Source organism: Lytechinus pictus, chromosome 3 (assembly GCF_037042905.1).
Source record: "Lytechinus pictus isolate F3 Inbred chromosome 3, Lp3.0, whole genome shotgun sequence".
NCBI lineage: Eukaryota > Metazoa > Echinodermata > Echinoidea > Temnopleuroida > Toxopneustidae > Lytechinus > Lytechinus pictus.
The window spans coordinates 5,905,253-5,919,248 of NC_087247.1; the positions used below are offsets into that span (position 1 = coordinate 5,905,253).

The 13,996-nt window shown below is 36.1% G+C and overlaps 1 protein-coding gene across 8 annotated transcripts in view; it reads right to left on the reverse strand.

The window, feature by feature from the left end:
• LOC129255982 (cilia- and flagella-associated protein 54-like) overlaps positions 1-13,996 on the reverse strand; it is a 67,120-nt gene that overhangs the window by 13,339 nt on the left and 39,785 nt on the right. For 3 of the 8 annotated variants that reach the window (XM_064096209.1, XM_064096203.1, XM_064096204.1), the window contains 19 exons: positions 13,617-13,721; positions 12,975-13,072; positions 12,389-12,606; positions 11,445-11,635; positions 10,698-10,925; positions 10,224-10,447; positions 9,318-9,571; positions 8,841-8,996; positions 7,793-7,981; positions 7,292-7,379; positions 6,835-7,014; positions 6,188-6,455; positions 5,445-5,531; positions 4,808-4,930; positions 4,452-4,505; positions 2,652-2,803; positions 2,183-2,301; positions 1,232-1,300; positions 347-438 (listed from right to left, as the gene is read on the reverse strand). In XM_064096209.1, the coding sequence (XP_063952279.1) occupies positions 347-438; positions 1,232-1,300; positions 2,183-2,301; positions 2,652-2,803; positions 4,452-4,505; positions 4,808-4,930; positions 5,445-5,531; positions 6,188-6,455; positions 6,835-7,014; positions 7,292-7,379; positions 7,793-7,981; positions 8,841-8,996; positions 9,318-9,571; positions 10,224-10,447; positions 10,698-10,925; positions 11,445-11,635; positions 12,389-12,606; positions 12,975-13,072; positions 13,617-13,721 (2,895 nt within the window). The remainder of the gene's footprint in view (positions 1-346; positions 439-1,231; positions 1,301-2,182; positions 2,302-2,651; positions 2,804-4,451; positions 4,506-4,807; positions 4,931-5,444; positions 5,532-6,187; positions 6,456-6,834; positions 7,015-7,291; positions 7,380-7,792; positions 7,982-8,840; positions 8,997-9,317; positions 9,572-10,223; positions 10,448-10,697; positions 10,926-11,444; positions 11,636-12,388; positions 12,607-12,974; positions 13,073-13,616; positions 13,722-13,996) is intronic. The other 5 variants (XM_064096206.1, XM_064096210.1, XM_064096205.1 and 2 more) reach the window with 4 other exon arrangements.

Genomic DNA, 13,996 nt, shown 5'->3' on the forward strand with positions numbered 1-13,996 from the left:
GGAGAAGGTGCACACACTGTATGCGGGCATGCCAGGATCCAATGACCGGGGTAATAAAATATTTGTAAATCGCTTAGAGACGTCGTTCCGATGTATTAATGGGATATAAAAGCAGATTATCATTATTTATTATCATATTGTAATTTTGTCAATATAATAACACTTCATCCTGTACATTCTTTTGTTTAATTTGTGAAATCGCCGAGTTATCTAATACAGGTTACTCTCTACTTTTTGTAAAGCATTAAGAAGTATTATTTATCAAGTGCTCTAGAAATACAATAAATTGAGATTTTTATCATTATTTACTACATAGAGATAAGAATACTTTTGACAGAATGCTTACTTTTATCTTCTCGAGGGTGAGTAGATTAGATCCACTTGAAAACTTCTTCACTGTAACCTCGCTCAAGGGGATACTGTGTAACGAGTTTTCATCTGTATAACATCACAAAGAAAAAAAAAATAAAAGTCAACCCATAATAAACAAATTTAATAAAATACCCATACATTATAACATTGGTAAATAGTTATGTGTGCTAAACAGGATTTATGTAGTAATAGTGAGGATTAGATATGTAGTCTGAGGAAAAGGTTTCCCAACATGCAGAACTAGAGGGCCCATTTTATAAACCTTTTTGTTGGTGACATCATTAAAAGACATCAATACTGTTGAAAATGGCAAATAGGGACAAAAAATAATAGTTTTCTCAATTTTTTTGTTTACTTTGCACTGTGGAAACACCCCCCCCCCCCAACATTTTTTAAATTGAAGATCTTACAAAAGAAAGCACAAGTAAAATGAAAGGAAATATCTTTAATCAAATGCCTAACCAGAATAATCAGTAGACCATTCAACATCACGCATTCCCTTCTCTTAAAAAAGGCTACTGTAATAGCTATTAAAAGAAAAAAAATAAAGGTTGAATTTTTAAATACTATAAAGAGACAACTGCAAATCTAACTCTACAACAAGTGTAATATTCAAAATTCAACAAAAATTGGTTTGTATGCAGTAATTATTTTGATTAGGATCCCAATTAAATATTTGTTTATGTAAAATGGCAAAATACATCCACTAAAAACATTTTATTTTGTATCATCCACATCACAACATAGGGCACAGTATGAACACATTCATATCGCAATTAATCTAATGACAAACAATATTAATGACATGGTGAGTACAATTAAAGATAATAAAGAGGAACGGCCATGAGTATATTCCTACCAAATTTAACCCTTGAATCAGTATCAGTCTGAACACTGGGTGCAGGGTCAAAGGAAGTGGTGCGGGTGCCTGAATAGTGTAAACATGGTGCAGGTGAATAAAACAAACAACAGTTGAAGATAATGTTATAGGGTGAAGTGTAGAGGGAAAGTGATAGATAAGGGTTCAATACACAACATAAAAAGATGGTACTCTTGAATAAGATGAATATTTGTTGCATGAAAACAAAATTACAAATATCAATGTAAATGGGTGATAATGGTCATTTCACTGATGTACAAAAGAAGCTGTACAGATGCAGGTGATATTTATATCAATGTGCCTCGAAAACAAGTTCCAATAAAAACAGAAAATAAAAATAATTGTTCTTAATTTTTGTATGAATATATCTTTTTAAGCTAGAAGTGCATAATTTAGTCACATAGTATTTTATAAAAAATAAAAATTTTAAGAGTGAATATCTTCTTATATTGATTCTTTCATTCTATCATTCATCTCTGAATGCATTTTGATACTTTTGATTTTTTTTTATTTGACAAAACTGATCTTATGCATACTGTAGGCATTCAGTTAACCTTACCAATAGAAAGCGAATTTGAAGTAAATATAGCTCACAACACACCAAAACACACAAACAATATTTACACATTCAATTATATCACAAACATGAGCATATGTGAAACTGTCATATGGCTGATAAGAATGGAAAATGCTTTAGCAACAATGGAACTGATAGTTACAAGCACATTTTCAGGAACCATTTCATTAAAAAAATGTAATGATAACTAATAAAATTCCTGTGACAAAACTGCTATCAGATAATTAAATGTCACAATATCACTTAGCTTTTACCTCCGAATGCAATTTTGTTATTTTAAAATAGTTGCAACTGGCATTTTTATTTCAGTATACAAATATCTTTATGAACTGCCCCTGGTAGAGGTTTCTTACCTTCATCCTTAATCAACTTTTGGCCATTCTTGCCATCTTTCTTGGAGATGCTCGTCTTGCTAGGTCTGTTGACTGAGCTGACCGTTACAGGGGAAACACGCTGCGGAGGAGTCTGGCTGCTGAAACAAATCAAAATCTTGATGTTTTACATGTATCTTGACCTTTGTTGTCACCAGGAAATGGTGGCAAATTTATCATCCAACACCTTGTCACAGAGTTAGGAGGGGGCAATTGGTTTTTAGTACTTTATAACAATATCACTTTCTTCCTCAATGAGGTGAATCTAATAGATATTCATGATACTGTTGGTCCCCTCTTTTTTTTGGGGGGGGGATGTGATATTCATTTATTATAATGTGCTTGATAGTATGCACATTTAAACTGATTTAAGTATTTTATTTACTAATGAGGCAAGCCTATTTAGATGAAACATAATAAAATCCTATAATAAATGACTATTGATTCATACCTGGCCGTTTCCCTCTCTGGAATCACGTGTATCGTAGATGCTAGCGCCACCATGAGGTGAGCCTGAGCCAGTGAAAGGTGGCATGTCATATGAGGACCATAGAGAATCGCCAAAGCTGGAGAAACACGCTTGTCCATCAAGTACTCTAACATCTACAGATCAATATAAAAATACAATTAGTTAAACAATGAAGAAAATTACCATTACGAAAATACCCCATTTGAGGCGTCACCGCAATTCAGATCGCAAACTGCGGTTTTAGACCCCATTTTTCATTTGAACATTTCCAAGCCCCGATAAACCCATCTTGGCCAAGTAATCCCCGTTGTTTCAATTTCACCTCCACAGGCCAGTAAAGGACGAAATGATAAACAACAGCTGTGCTATTACGTAAGACTTCTCTGCCTGTAGAAGGACCTTCGGAATGAAATTATTGTATTCGATATTTAATCACGTTTTCAAAGGCATATTGTATTCAGACATCCAATAGAAAGAAAGAAAGAAAGAAAGAAAGAAAGAAAGAAAGAAAGAAAGAAAGAAAGAAAGAAAGAAAGAAAGAAAGAAAGAAAGAAAGAAAGAAAGAAAGAAAGAAAGAAAGAAAGAAAGAAAGAAAGAAAGAAAGAAAGAAAGAAAGAAAGAAAGAAAGAAAGAAAGAAAGAAAGAAAGAAAGAAAGAAAGAAAGAAAGAAAGAAAGAAAGAAAGAAAGAAAGAAAGAAAGAAAGAAAGAAAGAAAGAAAGAAAGAAAGAAAGAAAGAAAGAAAGAAAGAAAGAAAGAAAGAAAGAAAGAAAGAAAGAAAGAAAGAAAGAAAGAAAGAAAGAAAGAAAGAAAGAAAGAAAGAAAGAAAGAAAGAAAGAAAGAAAGAAAGAAAGAAAGAAAGAAAGAAAGAAAGAAAGAAAGAAAGAAAGAAAGAAAGAAAGAAAGAAAGAAAGAAAGAAAGAAAGAAAGAAAGAAAGAAAGAAAGAAAGAAAGAAAGAAAGAAAGAAAGAAAGAAAGAAAGAAAGAAAGAAAGAAAGAAAGAAAGAAAGAAAGAAAGAAAGAAAGAAAGAAAGAAAGAAAGAAAGAAAGAAAGAAAGAAAGAAAGAAAGAAAGAAAGAAAGAAAGAAAGAAAGAAAGAAAGAAAGAAAGAAAGAAAGAAAGAAAGAAAGAAAGAAAGAAAGAAAGAAAGAAAGAAAGAAAGAAAGAAAGAAAGAAAGAAAGAAAGAAAGAAAGAAAGAAAGAAAGAAAGAAAGAAAGAAAGAAAGAAAGAAAGAAAGAAAGAAAGAAAGAAAGAAAGAAAGAAAGAAAGAAAGAAAGAAAGAAAGAAAGAAAGAAAGAAAGAAAGAAGAAAAAAGTTGCACTTCACCACGTGTATACACGGAACTCCATAGCAGGCTCTTAGACACGTTGCAATCCATCGTGTGTGGCCCCCTGCTGTGACTGTATGTGCTGGGCTGTCGTGTTATCTTCGGACCGAGGTCAAGAAACAGGTGTTTTGATACTTAAATTGCTTTCATGCTTGGGGCAGTTCGGGCTTATAGTACTTGGAGAAGAGAATTGGTGAAGAAACTGGGGTATAGTGTTCTCAAATGGAGGTTTTTCGTCATGCCCATTAATGACACAATAATCAACATAATTCAATATTTAGATCATTTTAATGGCAAAAAACAATCAGATATTTCAATGTATATTTTAATATAATGCCATTTTTATATTGGCTTACTTGATCTGCATGACAAATAGGGGGAAGAAAGACATTTAAAATCTTTTTATCTAATCAAGCTACAGAAAGTTATCATCAAGCAATATTGTGTTGGATTTACCTTCAGATTTGATGCCTCTGTCAGTGGTTTTCCAGTGTCAAACCTCTGTGAAAGCTGTGTTAGATAGAAAGAGAAAAATCCCATCAAATAAACAATCTATATGATAAATATACAATTATCTAAGTTACCATATTTGGTTACCTTATAAGGTATGTTTTTGCAAAATAAAATAATAAAAATGGAAAAAGAGGGGGGAGGATTATTATTTTCTCTGATATTCCACCCACAAGGTAGCCAAAAATAGAAAAATACGACAAATTTTTTCTAATTTGAAGAATACAAGTAAAAGCTGATCAAATAGGGTGTCAGGTGATGCAGGGTCTCAAATGAAGATACAAACTGCCCCATTGACTTACCATCTTAGATTCTACTTGTCTGAAGTTCTTGTCAGCAGTCTGAGGAAGTCTCTCTCCATGCAATAACCGTCCAAGGACAATGTATGCTTCATTATACAGGCCAAGATCAGTCAAGATCCTCAACTGAAAGGTCAAAGGAGGTCAACAGATTTTAAGCAATATTATTTTTGAGAGTGTGATTTAAATAATGATGGTAATGATTTGCTCAGTCTCGAAGTGCTGCAGATATGCAGCACAACTACCCTGGCTTCAGCAGAGCAGCTCTCTTACAGGTTTCTGCATTACAGGGAATAAATTTCCTGCTAGGTCCCCATTTACCTCACCTGGGTTTGGCGCAACACAGTATGGATGAATTTTTTGCAGAATGCCTGGGGTAGGATTCAAACCGAAGACCGTCTGATTAAGAGACAAGAGTAAGAACCACTCCAACATGCTTTGCAATTCATATCTCAATTAAATTGAAATTCTCATCATTTCTTCATAAATGAGCACACTTACATCAAGCAAATGATATGTAATTTAAAACACATTTCAAAATTAATCACATCTGATAAGGTTTGGGTTATTATCAAATAAAACAGACGTTTATGCAAATGAGACACAAACATCTGTATCATTGTGATAAAGTAAAAATCACCTTCAAGATTCGGCCATCCACAGCTCTCTGAAGGTCACGGCACAAGAAGGTCACGATGTACTGATAGAGGGTCAGAAGTGGGAGAACCTGTTGAGAGAAAGAGGAGGAGCAAAACAACTATTCAAACACTAGTATCAGACTCAGTCTCAGATGGGGTCTGCTAGGATCTTTATGAATAAGACCAACTGATTACTCTTAAAATTAAGGGGAATATTATTCTAACACATGTTGGCATGAGAAAAGTTGTTCACCTCAAGGTTCTACATTAAACATGAACCTTCAATCAATCACAAACTAGCTAACAATGGTCAATATATTTTTCACATATTTTTCAACATATCCACAATCATTCAGTAAGTATCTTGTATTTTGTGTAAGGAACAGTGGTTGAAATTAGTGATCAATTGCAAAAACTTATCTTTGTTACAGGGACAAGAACTCATAAGAATCTAAATTAAAGACAAACCACTATGTTAGAAATGAAGATCCCGGAAACATCACCTACAACTATTGTAATATTTCACATTCCTATTTGTTTCATTTCTAAACTGCAAGAAACATTTGCTTATAAAATTCATGGCATAGTTAGAGGCCATAGTAATTCAATAACGGAAACATCACCTACAAATATTGTCATATTTTACATTCCCATTTTTTTCATTTCTAAACTGCTAGAAACATTTGCTTAAAAGATTCATGGCATAGTAATTCAATAACGCGAGGATAGAAATGAGACTACTTACCATGAGATTGTGTTTAGCTCTTGATAGTTCTTCTGCAACCCATCTCAAGGTCGCTATCAGGGTCCTTCCCTCGCAGCGGAACCTGTCAGACAGGAGATCCACTCCAGGAACCAGGTACTGGACCTCACATCCCTCGCCTATCTCATAGAGGGCGTAGTCCCGATCTGCGGTGGGGTGAGGCAGGGTGGTACGGAACAGGGCCTTGAAGAGGAACGCAGACAGGAAGCATGCTTCCAGCTTCATACCGAGGTCGGAGGTCAATACGTATCTGCAAAAAACAGTATGAGTTTGTTAATCGTTTTGCTATTTTTTAATGACTTCATGTGATCAAATGGTTGGAGGTAATATATTCCTTCTTTACACATTTATATTTTTGGCCAATATATGTTTATGATATTTTCTTATTAATGAGATGAATCTCTATCTGTTTACTGAGTCATTGAAATAAACCTAAAGCTAAGGAGGATTATAAAATAAAGGTTTTCATCTTTTTAAAGGAAGTGACTTCATTGAGAAAATAGGAGGACCATATATCTCAAATATCTAAACTTCTCAAATTTCATACCTTGTGGAGCAAGCTACATGTTTAAGAACAATTAAGTTTTTAATTTTGACTAAATCAATAGGCTGTGTTCGTTTCTACTCACTGGGCAATCTTAGCTGCCAGCATAGCCCCAAGAAGACATCCCCACATGCCACATCGGTCAAGCAGTTGACTGCTAACATTCTCTGCTTGTTGGTCACTTAGAAGTCTCCTCCACGTGGTCAAAGTGTCATTGGTTCCTAAGATCAGATCTAGAGCCTCACTCCACCACTTGTATGCTGCCCTGGTAACATGAAACACAATGTAGTGGGGTGTAAATATCATACATGAACAATTTATGAAAACTAATTCACATTCTTTCCATTCTTGTTTTGTCAAAAACCCGGCCACAACATATAGATAACCAAAGTATATATGCATTTGTATTTTTCATTCATTTATCTGGGTTTTCAAAAGATATCACTGTACTTTAATAATACATTCTACATTTAGCTTATATGAAAGAATTTGATTTTGGAAATTTGATGAAAATTTGAAAGTTAAACACCGTGGGTACTTACTTGATATTTGATGCGTGATAGTGGATGTTTCCAAGTTCATGCATGGCTTGTGCGGCTAAACCAGACTGCTTACGGGCCATCAACATTTCTTTAGAGAAACATGGGGGTAAAAAATCAGGTTTCGTCAAGAAATTCACATGTCATCTACAATCAAAGTTTATTCCTGACTAAAAAGTATCAACCAATGCCGGACCACCTACAGAATTATGCCTACTGGGAAGCCGCAACAGATTCAGCTCAATAGGCAATATCTCTACCTACATGTAACTTAGCAAAAAAAAAGCCTCAGATCAAAACAAAGAGTCACATTTACATATTCATTTATATAATTGAATTTGATTATGCCCAAAGAGATGTTTTCATTCCATACATGAAATTATTTATTTTTCCTTGCAATGAATCACACAAAGGCTGATTATCAAATAGTGTTGAAAGATTGCAACTTTGATTTTCATTGCAAAAATCCACTAAAATCCATGTCAAGAATATCACAGCCCTTACCTATGGTCTTGTCATAGGAGGACACGACCACTGCAAGTTGGGAGGTCGGCAGGGCAGCAGTCTCGACCTCTGACATTGACTTGAACTCTGACTTCATGAGGTCAGGAGGCGCTGTTGTCTGAGGCTTGTCATCGGTCTCAGAGAAGCCCACTCTACTCTGTTCTGAATGGGGGCTCATGCCTGGTTGTGCTACAAAGTCACACCAACAGATATATTTATTAGATTTCATCATAGATGAACAGTATTTTGCGAAGGTCAAACAAGCAATTGGTTAGTTTGAAAGGAAACTAAGTAGCCTAGAAGTATGAATACCATATGACGATATAACTTCTGAAAAAGGATTGGGGTAAATCAGAAATACCAACTATAAATAGCATTTCAGTATTTTGAGGAATTCACAAACATAATTTTGTGGAATATCTACATTTCAATTTTTGCTGAACATTGTTGGCATTTTTGGTGCAACAAAATTAATCATATTTTTCTTGGAACAAGCAAAATATTTTGAAGAAAACAGTATAATAAACAAATACTAAAATAAAGTAAAAGCCTTGACAAAAGTCAGAACCACAATCAGCTACGGCTCTTAGCAGACTCCAGCTTAACATGCTTTCCTTCCAATCCTTTAATATCTCCATAGACAAATAATGGGGATCTGGAAAGCCACTTTGTATTCCCAAATGCTGTGATGCTGTGGAAACATTTGTTACAAGACCTTTGATATGGAGCATTTATCAATGACCTGTTGTGATGGTAGTGATGAAACAAATGAAGCATGGGTAATGATCAAACAATTGAAGCATGATCATGACATACTTGGATACTCATCATATCTAAGTATTGTAAAGATCATAATAGATAAATCTAGGGATGCATTGCAAATAATTAGTGCAGGGGGCCGTTTCATGAAAGTTCTTAGCACTGACAAGATGTTATTGTCTGTCAGATGATAGTAATTAAACACCTGTACCACTCAGCCAATCAAACCCAAGGAAAACTTTAAGCTCTAACAACTTTTCAGAGAACAAATGTTGATGAAACACCTTACCATTCTGTTGAGCGGCCAGGTAGAGGATCATGAGACGTCTGCTATGCTGCAGGGCCCTGGCGGTATAGTTAGACTTCTCCAGGGCATGACGGAACCCTTCTAGGCTGTCACCTATCTCCAAAGGTACACTGGACACCTTGAAGGCATCCGAAGCTCCTGTTGTAGGTCAGGATATAATAATAGATAACAGTTTAGTATCAAATATTAACCCTAACTCATTACAGAATATCTTGTTTTAGTCTTTGCAAAAGCAATTCAATATCATATATTGTACTCATCTATTTTCACCCTGATTTTTTTTCTTTTTTAGTGCTTTGATTTAGAAATCACGCTTCTGATAATGAAAATGAACTAAATCTGTACATTCATCTATCAATCATTAAGTCCCAAATGCTTTTATTTGCATTTTGTCCATGTACCAAATCCTTGCCAACATTTCATGGAAACTGACCATTGATATACCCATCTTGTACATACCCCCATATACATGGTGTCCCTCAGGGTCGATCCTACCGCCCATGTCAAGTGGTTTCATCATGGTCCTGTCAAAGGCTACCTTCAGCTGTATGTTCATGTAGTTCTCTGCAGTCACCTTGTCCACTCCATGACTCAGGGCAGCAGCCTTGAAGTGGGCCTGGACCGGAGGCTCTCCTCCGTAGGCCGAGACCCTGGATACCAGCTTACGTTGGGCCTGGACCAAGAGAGGACTGACAACCTCGGAGTAACGTTCCCTGGGAGAAAAGAAAAGAACCCATAGTTTTAAAGCAACATATATAGACAGCAAGTCTTTGAAACTTAACTTAGCTATTACTTTTATTCCTGAATTTCCTTTGCGAGCCAATCAAGGACAATTTCGCACCAAAGTTAAGAAATTCGTTCAATAAAATTCACTATGTATACTGGATTGAGACGTTATATTGCATATTGATTATTGCATGACCTAGCAGTCAGTGATAACATTCGCAAGGAGATTCATTTTGATCAGTGTGTCATCACATTCCATTTCTTCAATGCATTCTCTAGGCATTATTTCATCTTGTAAACATTTTTCCAATGCTGGGTGACAGATAGATAATTCACTGCTTTGGTACCTAGGTTGTGAAGCATTCTCCTCAACAAAAGTATCTCTTGTCACTTGTGGTTGACGTATCTCAAGTGTTTAATGTCATAACATGTTATCACTCAAGTCTGTAGATTTGATTAAATCATGTTGCATTGTTTAAATATTCTCTTAGAATTTCATCATTTAAGGCTAAATTCATAGTGAGGCAATGAATGTATAATGAGTAAAATGACTAAAGTCATATCCCTGTACTTTTCAAATATCTATTTCATATTTTTGCAAATGAGTTATATGTGACAAACGAATACTATATAGCTTACTGAGTCAAAACATTGAATCTCATTGCTACATCAGCCAGCTTCTCCCACTTCTGTTCATAATAGAGCATCTCCATGACCCGAAGCACCATGCGTCTGATCCAGCGGGAATCTACACTGCTAACATCATCCAGGGGCGATTCAAACTTGAGACTGGCACCGCCCTTCTCATCTGCTACGGAACCAACCCAGGTGTTGAGAAGGACGTCCGGCTGCGATCCTTTCTTCTAGTAACACAAGGAAAGAGATAGGACTTATGTTCTTGCATACTTGTATAACAGATTGATTTCATATCATTGTCTTAATTTTTATGAGGTTTCATTAGTTTTTCAATTAACAGATTTCAAAATGTTAGTGATGACTACAAACTCACTATCTCAACAACAACAATCTCAACAACAACAATACACACACTCAGCTCCCAATCACTTAAACAGGTTCATCAGATCACTGTACAGGACTAACAGACTGGATTACCTTCTTCTGCTTGTCTGACTCATTCTGTAGATGGACTAGCATGTCAAGCAGACAGTCTACAGCCAGGAAGAAAGGAAACCACACCACTCCTCTCAAGGCATCCACGGTCAGGAGTCCTGCAGAGTGTCCTCCCGAGAAGCAGTAGAGGATGGCCGTGTGAGCACAGTTCCACATGCTACGGCAGGCATTCTGAAGCAGGGACCAGTGGTGACCGCGATGGGCTAGAATCTGAAATGAAAATAATTCCATGCAATACAGACTTAATAGGAATGCAAAAAAAGTATGACAACTTCAGCATTAAAAAACTGTTCTACTTATTCCCAGATGTACTACACTAATTATGTACATTTGGCATACAGCAGAATTCAATTCACCAAATAAAGTGACCATGATGGTGTGAGTGGTTGATTATTAAATCATCAGTATCTTTTACTCAGATATTGAATACATCCCTAACAACAGAGACTGATAATATCCTCATGCATGAAGTAATACAATTTAGGCCAATACTTCAGTAATTTTCCCCTTGAAATATATCGCTTGAAATCAAATCAATACCTTTGCCAGTAGACAATTCTATGGTATTATGGAGCTGTACCTTCATGATATTAAGTTTGAAATAACAGTACCAAAACAAGAATGGTGAATTTGTTTCAATAACTGCAAAGATAGCATAACTTACAACCATCAAAATTACAAAATCGACAAATACATTAATGTAAACACTTTTGATGGAATCTCACTTACCACAGCTTTCCTCAGATGTTCAAATGTTTTCTTGAGACTGTCTATGGTAGCCTGGAGGGTGAATCCGCTGACATCTACCGATGGCTGCTGGACGTTGTGACCACTCCTGTCGGTGTCTGTAGATTGATAGGTCTTCATGGTGTCCGATTCCTTGTCATCGGGAGGAGGAGGAAGCACCGGCACAGGTTCTCCTGTAAACAGAAAAAAATCAGTATGACCCAAGATGTGCTCCTGAAACAATAGCTCCTCTTGATTTTCTTTGAATGCACAAAGAGCGGTTAGGGTTTTGGCAAGACTTTATGCTGTTTATAAAAACACTAAATAGCTGATCCATGGGTTTGGCAGAAGGTCTTATTTTTGCACAAATATGTAGACTTCCCAAAGAATCACAGGAAGCAAATGTCTCTGGAAATCAGTTTATTTTCTCTGTGAAATAGTTGTAGCTAACTGGTGGTGGTGGTGATGGTGATGGAAGAAAGAAAGAGGTTACAACATTACCTGCACTATATGCAAAATGAAATTAAAGATGTATGTTATTGTTAGACTGTCCATTCAGTTCTCATGCTTAGAAACTGATGGTTTAAGTCGATCATATACAATCACTACTCTTCTGTCCTTCAGTATAGCTCTTCATCTATATTGCATTTTCTTAAAACAAATCAACAGTAAAAATTGTTATTTTCTTTCAAGAGGAGGCGCGATAGCTCAGTCGGTAGAGCGGGGGACTCGTATTCCGGTGACCCGGGTTCGATTCCCACTTGGTGCGCTAGTGCCCTTTGGTAAGGCATTAATCCTCAGTACCAGGTCCTTCGGAGGGGACCTTAAGCCGCCGGTCCTCTGGTTGCTTGCTTACAAGCATTCATGCTTTCTTAGCAATCAGGTAAAAAAAATCACCACCACCACCACCACCATATTATGATCATAGTGACAAAAATAATTCTCACCAACTGAAGCGAGAGCAGCAGCCTCAATGCCCGATGGTTGGTTGGTGAGGTAAGGGTTCATGTCATAGCCATCTATCTGCTGCAGTTGCTTGATGATCGGGTCGCTCTGAGATGCATCCCCCTGGCGGGTCACAGCCCGGGAGGCTCCCCCATCCCAACCCACTACAAGGGTGCTTGCAGTCTCAAAGGTGAACCATTCATTGTCCAAGTAGGATGACCTGGAGGGGAAGGTATCATAAATACGAGTGACCAGCCTCAAATTGATCAGTAAAAAAATACTTCACATGCTGGAAGACTCAAATATGAACTGCTCACTTCAAGGAACTGGATGAACAGGGTAATGGTAGATATCCTTGGCGTAATGGATCAAAGAATCAATCTTATAAGTAGCCAATTGTGCAAAAATCTCCAACAACAATTGATTAATTTATCAAAAATTTTGGAACTCAAAGTACTAAAAACTTTCTGGAAATTATAAATACAATGATGTTTATTGTAAAACTACATGTCTTGAAAACTAAGGGGAACAACGGTGTCCCATTGAGCTACCCATTTAACTGTAGAGAGTGAAGAATGTTTGACAAACCTGTAGATATCACCAACTGTTGGACCAAGAAGCTTGTTCCTCTTCTCAACCTTGTCCAGGAACTGACCAAAGTGACACAAACCTTGCAGGATGTTCATCTGCAGATATATCAAATAATAGAATTGAGTAAATCATTGTAAAATAAAAAGGGGGTACTGCAAAGGGAAAAAAAAATCCTCAATACATATTGCAAAAATATGAAGAAGTTAAATGACAATACATCATCTGATAATGGGTAAAAACAAATATATTTAGATAACTTTACCGTACATAGTTATCTCCTGTTCATCAATACTTGAGAAATAATTATTTTCAAATCAGAAAATTCTCAATAAATAAACTGTACAGTCAACAGTGCTTGAATGACCACCTGTTCAAAGAATCCCAGCATTTTCTATGTCCTTTTAATATTGGAGGATGTAACTTGGGGACCTGCACATGGAGTTCTTTCACTGTAAAGATAATTTGTTTCTGTCCCCTTTTAGCATTCATTATAGAGAGTTTTCTCCATAACACTTCTGTTGCAGAAAGCATCAAATTAAAATTGCATTTAAATTATTCTAAACAGGTGCATATAAAATATCAAGCTAAATACTGTTTAATCACTACACTTAGTTCAAATTGGCAACCCTGAAATCCTACCTGTGATCTCCAAGGCATTTCGTCATTAGTGATGCGTCTCAGTCGCATCTTCTTGCGAGCAGTGCGGTAGAACTCTGGGTAGATACACTCCAACTTGTCAAAAGCCTTTGGAATTACACAAAAGTAATTAAAGACAATGTTAGAAGTGAGAACTGAATTGAGTCAATCAGGTAATAAATTGATTCCGTCTTTTAAAGAGAAAGATAGTGGTCTAGTGGTTTTGACTCTTCCCTTTCAATCAGACGGCTGTGGGTTCAACTTCTTCTCAAGGTATTGATTTCCTTCAGCTACAAATTCATCAAAATTTTCCTTAGATAAGTTTTTATTCAAAAATTTACTTCAGATAAGACAAGGCCATATCAGCTACACAAAGTATCTTA